Consider the following 21,017-nt stretch of genomic DNA (forward strand, 5'->3'; position numbering starts at 1 on the left):
ATGGGAGGTTGGATAGGGGTAGGGGCGCTGAACATGGGAGGTTGGATGGGACCTAGTGTGGGGGATGCAGTAGTGGTCGTGATGTCGGAGCCTGCAGGCGCCAGGTCCCGGAGGGAGACGGTATCTTGCCGGCCATCGGGGTGTCTGATATACGCATAGTGTGAGTTGGAGTGCAGGTGCTGGACCCTCTCTACCAGTGGGTGGGTCTTATGGCTCCGAACGTGTTTTCGGAGGAGGACTGGACCTGGTGTCATCAGCCAGGGCGGAAGCGAGGCCCCTGAGGTAGCTCCCCTAGGGAAAACAAACAAGCGGTCATGAGGGGTCTGGTTTGTGGCCATGCAAAGGAGGGACCTAATAGAGTGGAGCGCATCGGGGAGGACCTCCTGCCAGTGAGAAACCGGCAGATTCCTGGACCGTAGGTTCAGTAGGACGGTCTTCCAGACCGCCGCGTTCTCCCTCTCCACCTGCCCGTTTCCCCTGGGGCGATAGCTGGCAGTCCTGCTCGAGGCGATGCCCTTACTGAGCAGGTACTGACGCAGTTCGTCGCTCATGAACGACGAGCCCCTGTCGCTGTGGACATAGCTGGGGAAACCAAACAGGGTGAAGACACTATGCAGGGCTTTGATGACTGTGGGAGTGGTCATATCAGGGCAGGGAATGGCGAACGGAAAACGGGAGAACTCGTCTATGATGTTCAGGAAGTATGTGTTGCGATTATTGGAGGGGAGTGGGCCCTTTGAAATCGATACTAAGGCATTCAAAGGGCCGGGACGCCTTTACCAGGTGGGCGTTATCTGGTCGATAGAAGTGCGGTTTACACTCCCCCCAGATTTGGCAGTCTCTGGTTACAGCTTTGACCTCCTCGATGGAGTAGACCAGGTTGCAGGCCTTGATGTAGTGGGTGAGCCGGGTGACCCCCGGGAGGCAGAGGTCATCGTGGATAGCACGTAATCGGTCATCTTGCGCGCTGGCGCATGTGCCACGGGACAGGGCATCTGGGGGCTTGTTGAGCTTCCCAGGACGATATACTATATAGTAGTTATAGGTGGCGAGTTCAATCCTCCACCTCAAGATCTTGTCATTCTTGATCTTGCCCCGCTGCGTATTGTCAAACATAAAGGCAACCGATTGTTGGTCGGTGATGAGGGTAAACCTCCTACCAGCGAGGTAGTGCCTCCAGTGCCATACGGCTTCCACGATGGCTTGGGCTTCTTTTTCGACTGAGGAGTGTCGAATTTCAGAGGTGGTGAGGGTGCGGGAAAAGAACGCTACTGGTCTGCCTGCTTGGTTGAGAGTGGCGGCGAGAGCGACCTCTGAGGCATCGCTCTCCACCTGGAAGGAGGTGGACTCGTTCACCACGCGCATTGCAGCTTTGGCGATGTCCGCCTTGATGCAGTTGAAGGCCTGGCGAGCCTCGGCTGCCAGTGGAAAAATGGTGGCCTTAAATAGTGGGCGGGCTTTGTCCGCATACTGGGGGACCCACTGGTCGTAATAGGAGAAAAATCCAAGGCACCTCTTCAGGGCCTTGGGGCAGTGAGGGAGAGGGAATTGAAGGAGGGGCGCATATGGTCAGGGTCGGACCTAGGACCCCGTTTTCCACAACGTAGCCGAGGATGGCTAGCCTGGTTGTGCGGAAAACGCATTTCTCCTTGTTGTAGGTGAGGTTGAGTTTTTGGGCGGTTTGGAGAAATTGGCGGAGGTTGGCGTCATGGTCCTGCTGATCATGGCCACAGGTGGTTACATTGTCCATGTACGGAAACGTGGCCCACAGCCCGTATTGGTCCACCATTCGGTCCATTGCTCATTGGAACACCGAAACCCCGTTTGTGATGCCAAAGGGACGCGGAGGAAATGTAAAAGGCGGCCATCTGCCTCAATCACCGTGGAGTGGCGGTCTCCGGGCAGATTGGGAGCTGGTGATATGCAGACTTCAGATCTACCGTAGAGAACACGCGGTAGTGCGTGATCTGATTTACCATGTCTGCAATCCGGGGAAGGGGGTACGCATCGAGTTGCATAAAGCGGTTAACGGTCTGGCTGTAATCAACCACCATCCGGAACTTTTCCCCGGTCTTGACAACCACCACCTGAGCTCTTCAGGGGCTATTGCTGGCTTCTATGACCCCTTCCTGCAAGAGACGCTCGACCTCGGACCGAATGAACGTCCTGTCCTGCATACTATACCGCCTGCTTCTGGTGGCTATTGGCTTACAATCGGCGGTGAGATTCGCAAAGAGTGGGGGGGGGGGGGGGGGGAGGGTCGATTTTTAGGGTCGCGAGGCTGCATATGGTGAGCAGGTGACTCGTACCCATTTACCCAGATGGCCATCATGGAGCTCCGGAGGTGCTTCGGTCGCGACTGGTCCAGGGTGACCGCGCTGAGATGGGGGTAGCCGGCGGCGTTATCGGAGGTGCTGGGGCGGCCCCGCGATGGCTGCTGTCCATGTTGTTCGTACATCTCGGGCGGCGTAGCAGATGGCGGCCAAGATGGCGGCCAAGTTGGTCGACTGTAGCGGGTGGTGAGGACGATGGCATCCAAGATGGCGGCCCCCATGGATCGCACGTGGCCGGCCGCGTGGGGGAGGATGGCCAAGATGGCGGCCCCCATGAGTCGCACGAGTTGTGCGGAGGCGGAGGCGGCAGACACGCTGTCACTTTGCGGGGTCTGCGGGCCTGTGGGTCTGTGGATCGGGTCTGTGAGTTCGAGTTTTTAGACCTGGCCAGGCAAACCTTGGCGAAGTGTCCTTTTCGCCCGCAGTTACTACAGTTCGCGTTGCGGGCCGGGCAGTGCTGTCGGGGGTGTTGGGACTGGCCGCAAAAATAGCAGGGCAGTCACCCATGATGGGCGGGCGGCCGCGCGGCACAAGTCTGGGGTAGTCTCTGGTCGGGGGCCCACGAGGGGGTCGCGTGGTTGGCGGGGAACGCAGTAAGGCTCTGAAACACAACCTCCAGAGAGGTAGCTAGTGTTACCGTGTCCTCCAGGTCCTGGGCCCCGTTTTCGAGCAGGCGCTGTCTTACATAGTTCGATCGGACCCCCGCCACGTAAACGTCTCAGATAGCGAGTTCCATATGCTGAGGGGCCGTAACGTAATGGCCATGTAGTTACAGTTGCGCGCGAGGGCTTTGAGGTCGCGTAGGTACTCATCTAGTGACTCCCCTGGGCGTTGGCGGCGAGTGGTGACGATATGTCACGCGTAGACCTCGTTCACGGGCCGTACATATATGCGTTTGAGTAGTGCGAGGGCCTCTGTATAGGACGTGGCGCCGTTAAGCTGGACAGAAATATGATGGCTCGCCCGTGCATGGAGAAGACCCAGTTTCTGTTCGTCCGTGACGGATGGCGTAGACGACGCGGCGAGATAGGCCTTGAAGCATCGAAGCCAGTGCGAAAAAATTTCTCTCGCCTCTGCGGCCTGTGGATCGAGTTCCAATCTATCAGGTTTGAGGGCTGATTCCATAGTAGTATTTTAAGCTGATTAAATTGATGCGACCATCAATTCACTGAGAGAGACACGTTGAAAAGTAAACCGTGGTTTTAATCAGCTTAGAACTGAGCCTGCCTGTGACCGGTACAACAATGAATGCGGCCCCGCAGGTCAGCTGCCTTTATACTTCGTGTGAGGGGTGGAGCCATAGGTGAGCCCGTACATGCCGCGACATATCCCCCTGTGGGTGAAGCCATACAATGGCCCATAGGTGGAGCCCACAGGGTTAAATACATAACGTAACACGATGCAGCAGTAACATGATATCACAGTGCCCTGGTGAATTAACAGTAGTTCCATTCAGCACAATGGATTGGTTAGCTAACATGAAAGAGTCGGGATAAGTGGGTTCTTTTCAGGTTGCCATAGTAACCGGAGGGGTGCCACAGAGCCGCAACAACCTAAAATCAATGGGTGGAACTGTCCCAACTCACCCGCAGCGGATTTGGTGGAAGGCGTGCATGGAGAAACTGGCAGGAACCAAACATTCAAAACCTGCCGGCATAAAATTATGATATAGTTCCAAATCAGGATAGTGTGTAGTTTGGAGAAGAACCTCAGGTGGTGGTGTTCCCATGCATCTGCTGCCCTTGTCCTTCTGCATGGTAGAATTTGGGTGTTTGGAAGGTGACGTTGAAGATTCCTTGGTGAGTTGCTGCTGTGAAATTTGGAGATGGTACACTGCTGCCACTGTGTGCAGTGGCTAAGGGAGTGAATATTTAAAGTGGCAGATGGAATACTAATAGAATCAGGGGCGAGATTCTCCGACCACAAGCCGGGTCGGAGAATCGCCGGGGGCTGGCGTGAATCCCGCCCCCGCCGGTTGCCGAAGTCTCCGGCACCGGAGATTCGGCGGGGACGGGAATCGCGCCGCGCCGGTTGGCGGGCCCCCCGCGCGATACTCCGGCCCGGATGGGCCTAGGTCCCGCCGCTAAAATGCCTGTCCTGCTGGCGTAGATTATACCACCTACCTTACCGGCGGGACAAGGCGGCGCGGGCGGGCTCCGGGGTCCTGGGGGGGGGCGCGGGGCGATCTGGCCCCGGGGGGTGCCCCCACAGTGGCCTGGCCCGTGGTCTGGGTCCACCGATCCGCGGGCGGGCCTGTGCCATGGGGGCACAATTTCCCTTCCGCCTCCGCCACGGTCTCCACCATGGCGGAGGCGGAAGAGACTCCCTCCACTGCGCATGCGCGGGAATGCCGTCAGCGCCGCTGACGCTCCCGTGCATGCGCCGCCCGGAGAAGTCATTTCCGCACCAGCTGGCAGGGCACCAAAGGCCTTTTCCGCCAGCTGGCGGGGCGGAAATTCGTCCGGCACCGACCTAGCCTTTTAAGGTTGGGGCTCAGCCCCCAAAGATGTGGAGCATTCCGCACCTTTGGGGCGGTGCAATGCCCGACTGATTTGCGCCATTTTGGGCGCCAGTCGGCGGACATCGCGCCGTTACCGGAGAATTTCGCCCTAGATGCTTTTTCCTGGATGGTGTCAAACTTCTTGTGTGTTGTTGGAGCTGTACTCATCAAGGCAAGTGGAGAGTATTCCATCACATTCCTTGTGCTTTATAGATGGTGGACAGGCTTTGGGGAGTCAGGGCAGGAGTTATTTGCTGCAGAATTCACAGCCTCTGACCTGCTCTTGTAGCCACCGTATTTATATCGTTGCTTCAGTTCAGTTTCTGATCAATGCTAACCCCCAGGATGTTGATAGAGGGGGATTCAGTGATGGAAAGCCATTGAATGTCAAGGGGAGATGATCATTGCCTGGCACTTGTGTGGTGCAGATGTTACTTGTCACATATTGGCCAAAGCTAAATGTGTTCAGGTCTTGCTGCATATGGACATGGGCTGCTTCAGTATATGAGTAGTCGCGAATGGTGCTGAATATTGTTCAGTCATCAGCGAAGATCTCTACTTCTGATGTTATTGATGTTATGATGCAGGGCTGCACAGTGGTTAGCACTGCTGCCTCACAGTGCCAGGGACCCGGGTTCAATTCCAGCCTTGGGTGACTGTGTAGAGTTTGCACCTTCTCCCAGTGTCTGCGTGGGTTTCCTCCGGCTGCTCAGGTTTCCCCCAACAGTCCAAAAGTGTGCAGGTTAGGTGGATTGGCCATGATAAAACTGCCCCCGAGTGTCCATCGATATGCGGGTTAAATGGGGTCACAGGGATAGAGTGGAGGAGTGGGCTGCTCTTTCAGAGGGTCGGTGCAGACTCATAGAACAAAGAAAAATGCAGCACAGAACAGGCCCTTCGGCCCACGATGTTGTGCCAAACTTTTGTCCTAGATTAAGAACAAATTAATCTGCACCCCATCATTCTAACGTAATCTATGTACCTATCCAATAGCCGCTTGAAGGTCCCTAATGTTTCCGACTCAACTACTTCCACAGGCAGTGCATTCCATGCCCCCACTACTCTCTGTGTAAAGAACTTACCTCTGACATCCCTCCTATATCTTCCACCATTCACCTTAAATTTATGTCCCCTTGTAATGGTTTGTTCCACCCGGGGAAAAAGTCTCGGACTGTCTACTCTATCTATTCCCCTGATCATCTTATAAACCTCTATCAGGTTGCCCCTCATCCTTCTCCGTTCCAATGAGAAAAGGCCTAGCACCCTCAACCTTTCCTCGTAAGACCTACTCTCCATTCCAGGCAACATCCTGGTAAATCTCCTTTGCACCTTTTCCATAGCTTCCACATCCTTCCTAAAATGGGGCGACCAGAACTACACACAGTACTCCAAATTTGGCCTTACCAAGCTTTTGTACAGCTGCATCATCACCTCAGGGCTCTTAAATTCAATCCCTCTGCTAATGAACGCTAGCACACCATAGGCCTTCTTCACAGCCCTATCCACTTGAGTGGCAACTTTAAAAGATCTATGAACATAGACCCCTAGATCTCTCTGCTCCTCCACATTGCCAAGAACCCTACCATTAACCCTGTATTCCGCATTCATATTTGTCCTTCCAAAATGGACAACCTCACACTTTTCAGGGTTAAACTCCATCTGCCACTTCTCAGCCCAGCTCTGCATCCTATCTATGTCCCTTTGCAGCCGACAACAGCACTCCTCACTTATCCACAACTCCAACAATCTTCGTATCATCTGCAAATTTACTGACCCACCATTCAAATCCCTCATCCAAGTCATTAATGAAAATCACAAACAGCAGAGGACCCAGAACTGATCCCTGCGGTACGCCACTGGTAACTGGGTGCCAGGCTGAATATTTGCCATCCACCACAACTCTCTGACTTCTATCGGTTAGCCAGTTCATTATCCAACTGGCCAAATTTCCCACTATCCCATGCCCCCTTACATTCTGCATAAGCCTAACATGGGGAACCTTATCAAATGCCTTACTAAAATTCATGTACACTACATCCACTGCTTTACCTTCATCCACTTGCTTGGTCACCCCCTCAAAGAATTCAATAAGACTTGTGAGGCAAGTTCTACCCCTCACAAATCCATGCTGACTATCCCTAATCATGATGTGGAGATGCCGGCGTTGGACTGGGGTGAGCACAGTACGAAGTCTTACAACTGAAGTGTTCCCCGACTGGAAGGGAACATTCCTGCCTGGTGATTGTTGCGCGATGTCCGTTCATTCGTTGTCGCAGCGTCTGCATGGTCTCGCCAATGTACCACGCTTCGGGACATCCTTTCCTACAGCGTATGAGGTAGACAACGTTGGCCGAGTTCCCTTCCAGTCGGGGAACACTTCAGCAGTCAAGGGCATTCAGCCTCTGATCTCCGGGTAAGCGTTCTCCAAGGCGGCCTTCAGGACCCGCGACAACGCAGAATCGCCGAGCAGAAACTTATCGCCAAGTTCCGCACACATGAGTGCGGCCTCAACCGGGACCTGGGATTCATGTCACATTACATTCATCCCCCACCATCTGGCCTGCGAAATCCTACCAACTGTCCTGGCTTGAGACAATTCACACCTCTTTAACCTGGGGTTACCCCATCTCTGGATCTGTAAAGATTTAATCACCTGCTAATGCTCGCATTTCTAGCATTGTTTGGCATCTTTGAATTTGTCTATATATGTGTTTCTGGAACAGACCTCTTCATTCACCTGAGGAAGGAGCAGCGCTCCGAAAGCTAGTGACATCGAAACAAACCTGTTGGACTTTAACCTGGTGTTGTAAGACTTCGTACTATCCCTAATCAAGCAGTGTCTTTCCAGATGTTCAGAAATCCTATCCCTCAGTACCCTTTCCATATTTTGCCTACCACTGAAGTAAGACTAACTGGCCTGTAATTCCCAAGGTTATCGCTATTCCCTTTTTTGAACAGGGGCATGACATTCGCCACTCTCCAATCCCCTGGAACCACACCTGTTGACAGTGAGGACAAAAAGATCATTGTCAACGATCTGCAATTTAATCTCTTGCTTCCCATAGAATCCTTGTATATATCCAGTCAGGCACGGGGGACTTGTCTATCCTCAAGTTTTTCAAAATGCCCAACACATCTTCCTTCCTAACAAGTATCTCCTCGAGCTTACCAGTCTGTTTCACACTGTCCTCTCCAACAATATGGCCCCCCTCATTCGTAAATACTGAAGAAACGTACTCATTCAAGACCTCTCCTATCGTTTCAGACTCAATACACAATCTCCCGCTACTGTCCATGATCGGACCTACCCCCGCTCTAGACATTCTCATATTTCTCACATATGTGTAAAAGGCCTTGGGGTTTTCCTTGACCCTACCCGCCAAAGATTGTTCATGCCCTCTCTTAGTTCTCCTAATCCCTTTCTTCAGTTCCCTCCTGGCTATCTTGTATTCCTCCAGCGCCCTGTCTGAACCTTGTTTCCTCAGCCTTACAGAGGTATCCTTCTTCCTCTTAACAAGACATTCAACCTCTCTTGTCAACCATGGTTCCTTCACTCAACCATCTCTTCCCTGCCTGACAGGGCATACATATCAAGGATACGTAGTATCTGTTCCTTGAACAAGTTCCACATTTCAATTGTGTCCTTCCCTGACAGCCTATGTTCCCAACTTATGCACTTCAGTTCTTGTCTGACGGCATCGTATTTATCCTTCCCCCAATTGTAAACCTTGCCCTGTTGCACACACCTATCCATCTCCATTACTAAAGTGAAAGTCACAGAATTGTGGTCACTATCTCCAAAATGCTCCCCCACTAACAAACCTATCACTTGCCCTGGTTCATTACCAAGTACCAAATCCAATATTGCCTCCCCCCTGGTCGGACAATCTACATACTGTGTTAGAAAAGCTTCCTGGACACACTGCACAAACACCACCCCATCCAAATTATTTGATCTAAAGTGTTTCCACTCAATATTTAGGAAGTTGAAGTCACCCATGACTGTGACTTCTGCATCTTTCCAAAATCTGTTTCCCAATCTATTCCTCCACATCGCTGCTGCTATTGGGGGGCCTATAGAAAACTCCCAGCAAGGTGACTGCTCCTTTCCTATTTCTGACTTCAACCCATACTACCTCAGTAGGCAGATACTCCTCGAACTGCCTTTCTGCAGCTGTTATACTATCTCTAATTAACAATGTATCCCCCCCCCCCCCCCACCTCTTTCACCACCCTCCCTGATCTTATTGAAACACTTATAATCAGGAACCTCCAACAACCATTTCTGCCCCTCTTCTATCCAGGTTTCCATGATGGCCACCACATCATAGTCCCAAGTACTGATCCGTGCCTTACGTTCACCCACCTTATTCCTGATGCTTCTTGCCTGAAGTACACACATTTCAACCCATCTCCGTGCCTGCAAGTACTCTCCTTTGTCAGTGTTACCTGACCCACTGCCTCACTACACGCTTTGGCGTCCTGAACATCGGCTACCTTGGTTGCTGGACTACAAATCTGGTTCCCATTCCCCAGCCAAATTAGTTTAAACCCTCCCGAAGAGTACTAGAAAACCTCCCTCCCAGGATATTGGTGCCCCTCTGGTTCGGATGCAACCCGTACTGCTTGTACAGGTCCCACCTTCCCCAGAATGTGCTCCAATTATCCAAATACCTGAATCCCTGCCCCTCCTACACTATTCCTGCAGCCATGTGTTCAACTACACTCTCTCCCTATTCCTAGCCTCCTTATCACGTGGCACCGGCAACAAACCAGAGATGACAACTCTGTCTGTCCTGGCTTTTAACTTCCAACCTAACTCCATAAACTCGTTTATTACATCCACACCCCTTTTCCTACCTACGTCGTTGGTACCAATGTGCACCATGACTTCTGGCTGCTCACCCTCTCCCTTAAGGATCCTGAAGACATGATCCGAGACATCCCTGGCACCCGGGAGGCAACATACCTTCCGGGAGTCTCACTCGCGACCACAGAATCTTCTATCTATTCCCCTAACCATCGAGTCTCCTATCACTATTACTTTTCTATTCTCCCCCCTTCCCTTCTGAGCACCAGAGCCAGACTCAGTGCAAGACTCAGCCGCTGGGCCCTTCCCCCGGTAAGTCATCCCCCCCAACAGCATCCAAAATGGTATACTTGTTTTGAAGGGGAACGGCCACGAGGGATCCCTGCACTGTCTGCTGTTCATTTTTTCCCCCTGACTGTAACCCAGCTACTCTTGTCCTGTACCTTGGGTGTGGTTACCTCTCTGTAACTCTTGTCTATTACCCCCTCTGCCTCCTGGATGATCCAAAGTTCATCCAGCTCCAGTTCCCTAACACGGTCTCTGAGGAGCTGGAGTTGGGTGCACTTCCCGCAGGTATAGTCAGCGGGGACACCGGTGGTATCCCTCACCACCCACATCCTACAGGAGGAGCATGCAACTGCCCTAGCCTCCATCCCCTCTTACCTTACAGAATATAGCTGCCCTGTGGACCAACTGGAACTCCGCCCTCCAACTCTGCTCCCAGTCAGCTGCACTCTTTGTAAACTCCCGGCTCCCTTCTCGCTCTTTCAGGAAATGTAGGAAATGAAATGAAAGGAGCTCCTTACTCTCTCCTCACCTAACTCCCTCAGTCACCAAACTCTCACGATAGCACTCAAATGCACCCAAATTCAGCACTCAGTGCAAACTCGATGGGTGAATGGCCTCCTTTTGCACTGTAGGGATTCTATGGTTTTATTGTTCTATTCTATGGTAGGACAGATCATTAATGAAACAGCTGAAGATGATTGAACACTGCCCTGGGGAATTCCTGTAGCAATAGCTCTCAGATAGTTGACCTCCAACAACCTCAACCATCTTGGTTTGTGTTAGATATGACTTCAATTAGCAGAGTTTTCTCATTTGATTCCTATTGACTACATTGATGCCATATGACCAAATGCAGCCTTGATATCAAAGGCTGTCACTCTCACCTCATCTTTTGAGTCCAGCTCGTTTTTCCATATTTGGACCAAGGCTGTAATGAGGCCCAAAGCCACATGACAGAAAGAACTTTGGAGTCTCTACCATCACTAATAATAATAATAATCTTTATTGTCACAAGTAGGATTACATTAATACTGCAATAAAGTTACTGTGAGAAGCCCCTAGTCGCCACATTCCGGCGCCTGTTCGGGTACACAGAAGGAGAATTCAGAGTGTGCAAATGACCTAACAGCACGTCTTTTGGGACTTGTGGGAGGAAACCGGAGCACCCGGAGGAAACCCACGCAGACACAGTGAGAACATGCAGACTCCGCACAGACAGTGACCCAAACTGGGAATCGAACCTTGCACCCTGCTGCTACCCACTGTGCTACCGTGCTGCCCACTATCCACGTTATCCATAATTCCAGCCTACAACATGCATGTAAAAAGCTCATGTTGCCACCCACGTTCATGGGCTCCTTGGGCGAACTGTCAGGTGCATATTTCATACTGCTAAGTCAGTTAGGACATGGGTAGATACAGGCTCCAGCCCCATGCCCCATGCTCAAAACAGTACCTCCATTCTCCTGTGTGACATATTTTAATTTTTTAAACTTCCATTTTGGCGTCATAATCCGATGGCTTTTGGGAAACACAATTTAGAAGAGGTACTTAATTCTAATGATGTTTACTTTTAATGAGCATGTATGACATGTTAACGCATACATCAGGAATGACCAATATTACGGAAACTTGCCTGAAAGTTTGAGAACTTAATTACAAAAATTGATCCGGCCTCCGGAAATTGATTTTTGGCCTCACGCCAAATTTGCTTTCCCCACCACCGTCAAGCTTTCTGCTGCTGCTGGGACTGGAAGATTCCACCCTGTGTCTAGTCTGCATGTGATTGCCAGTCAACTGCCATCGGTATAGAATTCGAAACTGCTTTATTCAGAGAGCTCACATCCACTAGGATTTGATTTGTGGCTACCCAAACTCCATTCACATAGCCATTCACATAGCACACAAAGACAGAAGAGAGGAGATCTTCATCCATTAGTTTTGCCTCTATTTGAAACTGTCATGTGAGAGTACCTTTAAGAAATGGGTGTTTACTACTGCAGTGATGTCAGAGAGTGTGTGGAGCTGGGCTGTCTGTCAGCTTTTTACTTTCGCTTTTGAGCAGGCTGCAGGGTGTGTTTTAGTTTTGTTTTCAGTGTTGGAGCTGAAGCCAGACCAAGCAGGTGTACTGCTGTTCTCTTTGCCATCAAAAGACTATCTTTGGATCATTTGGTGAATTTAGAATGATAAATATTCTCAGTCGTGAAGTTAAACCTGATGTCTTTCTGTTTTGAATGTTTTTTAAGTCTTATGGATGTTAAAAGGACAGCGTAAGTAATAATTAGTGCTGTATTCTTTGGGGGTTGTATTTGAATTAATGGTTGCTAAGATGTTCACGGTATGTTTTAAAAAAGTTAACTTGAGTTCATAGAATAAACATTGTTTTGTTTTAAACAATACTTTTCGATTTCTGCTGTACCACACCTGTAGAGTGGGCCGTGTGCTCCCCATACCACAATCTAGTAAAAGTTGTAGGTCAGGTGAACTCCATGATACACTTTGGGGTTCTCTAAACCCTGGCCCATAACAAAACCATATAAGCAAATAATTCTGTGTCTAACCTACACTTAGACATGGCTCCTATCAAGCAATCTAGGGTCAATGATCTTCAAACACACAGACAGTAAAATCAGATGTTAAATGAGTGACAACAATAACAAAAATCTCATCATGCAGGTGCTCATGCATTGCGGATGTTTATAATAATAATCTTTATTGTCACAAGTAGGCTTACATGAACACTGCAGTGAAGTTACTGTGAAAAGCCCCGAGTCGCCACATTCCGGCGCCTGTATGGGTACACGGAGGGAGAATTCAGAATGTCCAAATTACCTAACAGCACCTGTTTCGGGACTATATATTGCAGTCTGACTTAAATAGCAATATATAGTTTTTATAGCAATCTGACAGAATGGTTTTATTAAAACACAGACTGAAACTAAGGGAGACTTCAATCACTGAGTTAAAATATTCTGAAAGGTTTCTCATGTGCCACTGGAGATTTGTCATGTACTGTTCTCAGTGTATGAAAAAAAAATGTGTTTCTACGTAGAAGTGAAAACATTGCCTTCAGATTTCCATTTATAATAAACTTACTATTGCTGTTGGTACATTGAACTTCTGGTGTCCGGATGCCCGACCCACACTCACTGCCATTGTCAGGTGTACATTCGCCTTGTCTCACAACCTGCCAACTGTAACACGATGGGTTGTCACAAGGAATAGCTTCAATCAAGTGTGGACAGTTCCCTGTTCCACCAGTAGGTTCATTGATAATGTGTCGTTTCCGCAGTTTAAATCCTATAGGAAGGAATCATTTTACTTATTTCATTTTCCTGTTTAGAAAGGAAAGAATCAATAATTGAAAGCAGCAAATTTCATTTACACAATCCCTTGTCTTATCCTTATCTAACTTATAAAATACAAGTGAAATCGTCAACAGAAACTGTAATTACATTGGCTCATTAAGGTGGATCTTTCAAATTAAGAATCATATGAAGAGGGCTACTTTTCAGTTGATAATTTAAACTCATTGGGTGTCATCGAATGGAAAACTTTCCAAGTGTCTTTTGTGGTGGGTTTTGCTGTGAGTTTCTCCCCAGCTCTATCTGTGAGTTTCCCAGGATTATTTAACCACACCTAGTCACATTTTTGGGCCCTGGGGAGTTTCTCACTGGGCTAGACCACATTTTGAATCATTTTCATCACTGGGGTGCTGGACTTGCTGGCCAGACCAACTCCTCAGAGATTAGGCCACCATTTTGAAAGGGTGCCCTGATCTCTGAATGGGCTTGAGGGTCCCGCACATCCCCCCACCAATGGGCAGTGACACCCCCTCCACCACACATGGGCACTACCCCACCAACCCCCAAGTGATGATATCCGGCTATGGACTCACAAGACTTTTCAGGCCTTCCCATACCCCATTTTGCCCCCCTTCCCTTTCCAGGATCCCCCTACCCTTCACTCCACCCGCCTTCCAAGGCCCCTTCATAACCACCCTGCACCCTAACCCTTTATACTGCCCTTCAACCCTCCTTTCATGAGCATGGCCCGTCTCAGGGTGGCAGTGCCACCCTGGCACCCAGCAACATTACCCTGGCAGTGCTCCTGCCAACTTGGCAGGCTCGGCAGTGCCAGGGTGGTGGTGCCAAGGTGCCAGCCTGGCAGTGTCAAGGTGTCTGCATTCCAGGGGAGGACCAGGGGGCCAGCCTGCCCATGACCATCCAGGAGCCTCCCATGGCCCGGGTGACTTCCCACATGCCGTTCTGCCTAGTCCAAGTTTGTGTGGACCAGTACTGAATGGTGCCTGGCTGGTATCTCCCTGGGGAGGCCAGGAGATGTCGGAAGCCAGATAGATCCGGGTCAGCACATCGAAGTGTGTTTTAAACCTACTTAGGCAAACGAGGCTTGGTCCAGCCCATTGTCGGCCGGATCCTAATCGCAACACATGGTGAGACCTGGGTCGATCTCACGAGGAGTAATGCCTGTCAGCAGATCCGGGAAGGTCTTTTCTGGCATCTACCGGCTGCTTCGATTCTGGTGGGACACTGCTGGTAGATAGCACCCATAACGTCTGCACTGATATAAATTCAGATTGCCTGCGGCATTTGCACTTTCTATATCAGTCAATTGTTGCATTTACTTACATTTTATTGAATATCATCACAATGTTTTGAAAAAACTGGCACAAAATTGTTTTTATTTGGAATCTACTTTTTTCCACCATAAATGACATATATTTTCCAGAGATTCCCTCTGTTCAACAGCTGCTGTGAAATCTGAAAACTCATTTTGTATTTTGCTGTACTTTTTGCGCAGGGGAAATCTAACATCACATTTAGAAAACAAGAAAAAACAGAAAGTCATGCAAATATATGTTTTAAAGCCACTGTTTAAAATCTATTACACTCTGTAGTAGTGTCTCAAATTAGGCTGTCCAAAACCCAGAGTTGTCTGAAAAAAATGGACATTTTTAGAATGTGCCATGCAAAAATTCTAATTCAGCAAAATGAATAATAATTTATCCAGCGAATTTAGCTAGGCCCTGCATTGGCCTGCAGTGGTGCTTGACAAGCCATCCCTTTCACCGCTTGCACGCCTGTCTATTCCCACACTCTGAGTGGTCCTTGACACGGCTTGACCGAAACTGCCCACGGCCTGAGATATCTGACAAGATCTGAAATCTGCATGACCTTGTTCCCGAGTTTGCCAGTTTTGAGGCACAGGGAGACATTCTACATTGTGAGTCTGCCTCTGCCTCGCTACCGCTACCAGTAAGGACTGCAAATTTGCCCCTCCATTCACTGCAGCGGGAACAAAGAATACCACCAGCGTGAAGGAACGGAGAATCAAAGTCACTGTCTGTGTACCCATATTTTATGTTCTCCAATATTTAATGTAAATTCAAATAAATAATATCGGATATATTTGTTGCAATCCTGCGAATGATCAGATTTTGCATACCTTTCTTTCCTTGTGGATCGCCACAGCTTTCAAAGGTACATGGTCCCCAAGCAGTCCAGGATGATACGTCACATTCAATGGGACAGGTAATCTGACACAACTGTGTGGTATTTGGTGTGGGTCCCGTGCACAACTTGTTGGCAAGAGGTTTTTCAGCTAAATTTGAAGGAAAAAAACATATGTTGCTTTATGCATTAGATGTAACAACAAATAAAACTCATCATTCAACTTATGCTTCCTTTAATAGCATGAAAATATGGTATCATGACATCAAGGAGAATGTGCACGCTCCAAGGAGAATGGTAGTAATCTCTTGTTCCATGGGCTGGATTTTTGATTGGAGATTGAACCTGGAGGGGATGAATCATCTTGCTTAATGCTAGAGTGGCACCAGTTGGAGCCAAAGGTTGAAATAAAAAAATATTTATTTAGTTCACTGGGCCTCAGCGGAGCAGCATGACCCTTACAATGATGGATCAGGCCATGGTCCTTGAGGCATAGTGGCAGGCACCACCAATCCCATTTGCCTATGCAAATCCCTAGATGGTGTCATCAGCCTGGGTTTATGCCAGGCTGGGATTGTATTTACATTCACATGTGTAACTTCAGGAATCTCATTTATGTAAAATCTATATATTCATATATTTATTTGTAAGTATATATGGCATCTAAAACTGCAATAGATAGGTGGATTCAGCCCAAGCACCCTGGATAGGGGAATCCCCCCAGAGACCCCCTAGCTAATGGAACCCCCACAGTGACCCCCTAAATAAAAGGACGCCTAAATACAGGACCCCCCCCCAAGAGACCACTTAACTATAGCGACCCCCCACAGTGACACCCCAAATAAAGGAATCTCCACAAAGACCCCCTAATTAAAGGGAACATGTCCAACAGAGAGCCCAAAATTAAGGAATCCTCCCCCCCACAGAGACCCCCCTAATTAAAGGAACCCCTCACATAGACCCCCCAAGTATAGCGAACCCCCTAAATATAGCAAACTCCCACAGAGAGCCCAAAATAAAGGAATCCCCAACAGAGACCCCCTAATTAAAGGGAACATGCCCCTCAGAGACCCCCAAATTAAAGGGAACATACCCCACAAAGACCCCTAAATAAAGGAATCTCCCCCAAGACCCGCTGGATAGAGGACCCCCAGAGATACCCTAACTAAAGGAACCTGTCACAGAGACCCGATCTGAAGGGAACCCCCAGCTGAGACCCCCTAAGTAAAGAAACCCCACACAAAGACCTCCCGACGAAAGGGAACCTCTCATAGAGACCGCCTAAATAAAGGAACAACCTACACAGACTCCCTAACTAAAGAGAACCCCCCCCCCCCAGAGACCCCTAACTAAAGGAACACCCCCGCCCCCTCTGAAAAGAGACCCCTGACTGGTAGCAACCCAGACAAGGGCAGTGAAAAAACTACTGTTGTAAGACTCACCTGGGCATGCACCTGCTGGCTCAGACCAGAGGAAGAATCATGCGTCCATTCCTGGACAGCCAAAAGCATTGACCTGTGTTTAACCCCCTCAGATCCTTTAGCTGCAAGCCATTCATTAATTTCTCTTAGTGAGCTGTAATTGACAGCCCAGTAAACCCAATCTCTTCTCATACAACAATCCCAGGAATCAATCTGGTGAAAAGAGGTGAAAACTGCACACAATACTCCAGGTGTGGTCTCACCAGGTTCCTGTGCAGCTGCAGGAAGACATCCTTGTTCCTGTAGTCAAATACTCTTGCAATGTAGGCCAACATACCATTTGCCTTCTGAACTGCTTGCTTGCTTTCAGCGACTGGTGTACTAGGACACCCAGGTCTCTTAGTACATCAACTTCCCAATCTCTCACCATTTAAGTAATGCTCTGCCTTTCTGTTTCTACATCCGAAGTGGATAACTTCACATTTATCCACATTATACTGCATCTGCCATATATTTGCCCACTCACTCAACTTGCCTAAATCACCTTGAAGCCTCATAACATCTTCCTTACCACTCACATTCCCACCAAGATTCCTGTTGACAGCAAACTTGGAAACATTACTATTGATTCCCTTATCCAAATCATTGGTTTATATTGTGAATAGCTGGGCCCAAGCACTGATCCCTGTGGGACCCCACTAATCACTGCCTGCTATTTTGAAAACGATCTATTTATTCCTGCTCTCTGCTTCCTGTCTGCCAATCAATTTTCAATCCATTCCAGTATATTACCCTCAATCCATGCGCTTTAATTTTGCATACTAACCTCTTATGTGGGACTTTATCAAAAGCTTTCTGAAAATTCAAATACACCACATCCAATGGTTCTTCACCCTTACCTATTCTACCAATTTACAAAAACTCCAGTAGAATGTTAAACATTATTTCTCTTTCAGGTTTGTCAGACACATGCAGAACCACTGCTGAGGACACCTATAACCATATTTATTAAAATTACAAAAGATTACTGTTGCTGTGCAGGTGGCACAAGAATTAAATTACTCAGTTCCCTGAATAATACAACTGTTTCAAAATAGAGTCAGGGAAAGCTGCCACGTTTGGATGAATTCAAGCAAAATAAATGAGATGTGGAAAACAAGGGAAATTATACACTGTGAACGTAGTTTATTGCACTTTATCCTGTTTTCTTATTTGAAAGTTGAAAAGCAATGACCCAGAAATTATATTGTATGGAGATTAATAAATAAACCCTAGATAAATGTGTACTCAATTCTGCTGTCACTATTTTAACAGAACCATTAACTCATTTATTTAAACAGACTTGTACCGCTGATAAAATAACAAATTACATTTTGATACAAATGCTTTGCATGGATCCCTTTGCAAAGTGTTTTTGCATTCACAGTGTGTATCATTCATTGTATTGACAATGCCCGTCTTCGGTAGAATATGATGTAGCACTTTGTTTTTTTAAGCAGGTGACAAGGGAAATGCAATGTCTTTTCGTCAAATAAAACCCCGAGGGGTATTTTATTTTCAAATAAATACACACACGTGAATGTACTAAGCCATCTAAAGAGAACATCTTACTTACGGAGAAGTTACAGCTGATGGACAGAGCTTGAATAAACTGTCTCCAGATTATGATCAGCCAATACTGGCCAATGGGTGGAGATGGCCCTGGGTGGAGATGGAGGCGGTTGTGTGGTCAGACTCAACAATATACTTTAACGGCCTAATAGTTTTATTTCCACCATTTGCTTAAATGATGTTCTAACATTCATTGTAATTAGTTTATTTTTTAAATATTCGTTCTTGTATTGATTCTGAATGATTTGTCTTTTGATTCTCCAGAAGACCAATGCCTTTGTGAGGGGTTGAAGAAAAATACATTTTATTCTTTCTCTTCTATATACATAATTCGTATGTGGTACAGTCAGGGAGAGAGAAACAAAATTAAATTGGATGTATCATCCCTTAATACAATAAAGTCTTTCCTGGTCACATAGTTGTATCAGATTTGGATTTGATTATTATTCATTCGCAAAACTTCAGGACAAAGGTAATGTGGTAAATGTAATTGTTATTAATTAATGTCATACATGAAAATGAATTAACTCTATATGGAAGGAATTAGCTGAAATCGGATATTGCAGTAAATCAAACTGACATTTAAATCTAGCCTGCAGGGGATAAACACTATGGGTCACATTACAGATCAAACATAGTCTAGTACCTTCCTTTTCCTTAAGTGTGTTCAGATAGGATAAGAGGTTTTCATTAACTTGCACACAGTAGAATTCCCGGGTTTGAATTCCCCCACCACAGAGAGCAGTTTGATTTCCACGTCTTCTATCCTGCTGGTTGAGTAGCGAGTCAACTCGACATTCACTCCATTCTGTTGTCCTCCATGAATATCTGCAACAAACATTTTATAAACAAGTGAATAAATGTAAATTATTTTATTTTAAAACTAATCGCTTCAAAATTCTACACGGATTGCAATGGTTCAAGAAGACGGCTCATCAGCATCTTCTTAAGGACACTAAGGACAGACAATAAATGAAATATATACAAACATACAAATTAGTAGACCACTCAGCCCATCGAGCCTGCTCCGTCATTCAATAAGATTACGGCTGATCTGACTGTTGCCTGAATCCCAAATTCCTGCCTATCCCTGATAACATTTCATCCCCTTGTTAACCATGAGTGTATCTAGCTCTGCCTTAAAAATATTCAAAGACTTGGCATTCACTGGCTTTTGTGGAAGAAAGTTCCAAAGACTCGTGACCCTCCAAGGGAAAAAAATTCTCCTCATCGCCATCTTAAATGAGTAACCCTTATTTTTAAACAGTGACCCCTTAGTTCTGGATTCTCCCACAAGAGGAAACATCAGTCAAAGAACAAAGAACAAAGAAAAGTACAGCACAGGAACAGGCCCTTCGGCCCTTGAAGCCTGCGCCGACCATGCTGCCCGTCTAAACAAAAATCTTCTACACTTCCGGGGTCCGTATCCATCTATTCCCATCCTATTCATTTATTTGTCAAGACGTCCCTTAAACGTCACTATCGTCCCTGCTTCCACCACCTCCTCCGACAACGTGTTCCAGGCACCCACTACCCTCTGTGTAAAAAAACTTGCCTCGTACATCTCCTCTAAACTTTGCCCATCACACCTTAAACCTATGCCCCCTAGTAATTGACCCCTCTACCCTGGGAAAAAGCCTCTGACTATCCACTCTGTCTATAATTTTATAGACCTCTATCAGGTTGCCCCTCAACCTCTGTCGTTCCAGTGAGAACAAACCGAGTTTATTCAACCTCTCCTCATAGCTAATGCCCTCCATACCAGGCTACATCCTGGTAAATCTCTTCTGCACCCTCTCCAAAGCCTCCACATCCTTCTGGTAGTGTGGCGATCAGAATTGAACACTATACTTCAAGTGTGGCCTAACTAAGGTTCTATACAGCTGCAACATGACTTGCCAATTTTTATACTCAATGCCCCGGCCAATGAAGGCAAGCATGCCTTAAGCCTTCTTGACTACCTTCTCCACCAGTGTTGCCCCTTTCAGTGACCTGTGGACATGTACACCTAGATCTCTCTGACTGTCAATATTCTTGAGGGTTCTACCATTCACTGTATATTCCCTACCTGTATTAGACCTTCCAAAATGCATTACATCACATTTTTCCGGATTAAACTCCATCTGCCATCTCTCCTACCAAGTCTCCAAACAATCTAAATCCTACTGTATCCTCTTGACAGTCCTCATCGCTATCTGCCATTCCATCAACCTTTGTGTCGTCTGCAAACCTACTAATCAGACCAGTTACGTTTTCCTCCAAATCATTTATGTATACTACGAACAGCAAAGGTCCCAGCACTGATCCCTGCAGAACACCACTAGTCACAGCCCTCCAATCAGAAAAGCATCCTTCCATTGCTACTCTCTGCCTTCTATGACCTAGCCAGTTCAGTATCCATCTTGCCAGCTCACCTGTGATCCCGTGTGACTTCACCTTTTGTGCCAGTCTGCCATGGGGGATCTTGTCAAAGGCTTTACTGAAGTCCATATTGACAACATCCGCTACCCCACCTGCATCAATCATCTTTGTGACCTCCTCGAAAAACTCTATCAAGTTAGTGAGACACGACCTCCCCTTCAC

The 21,017-nt window shown here is 47.7% G+C and overlaps 1 protein-coding gene across 1 annotated transcript in view; it reads right to left on the reverse strand.

Moving 5' to 3' along the window:
* Nucleotides 1-21,017, reverse strand: part of thsd7aa (thrombospondin, type I, domain containing 7Aa) — a 712,619-nt gene that overhangs the window by 277,521 nt on the left and 414,081 nt on the right. Inside the window, exons 4-6 of the mRNA XM_072509118.1 lie at nucleotides 19,081-19,262; nucleotides 15,398-15,553; nucleotides 13,028-13,231 (exon numbers count right to left, since the gene is read on the reverse strand). Coding sequence (XP_072365219.1) covers nucleotides 13,028-13,231; nucleotides 15,398-15,553; nucleotides 19,081-19,262 — 542 coding nt within the window. The remainder of the gene's footprint in view (nucleotides 1-13,027; nucleotides 13,232-15,397; nucleotides 15,554-19,080; nucleotides 19,263-21,017) is intronic.

The sequence above is a fragment of the Scyliorhinus torazame genome, chromosome 6 (genome assembly GCF_047496885.1).
Source record: "Scyliorhinus torazame isolate Kashiwa2021f chromosome 6, sScyTor2.1, whole genome shotgun sequence".
NCBI classification, from domain to species: Eukaryota; Metazoa; Chordata; class Chondrichthyes; order Carcharhiniformes; family Scyliorhinidae; genus Scyliorhinus; species Scyliorhinus torazame.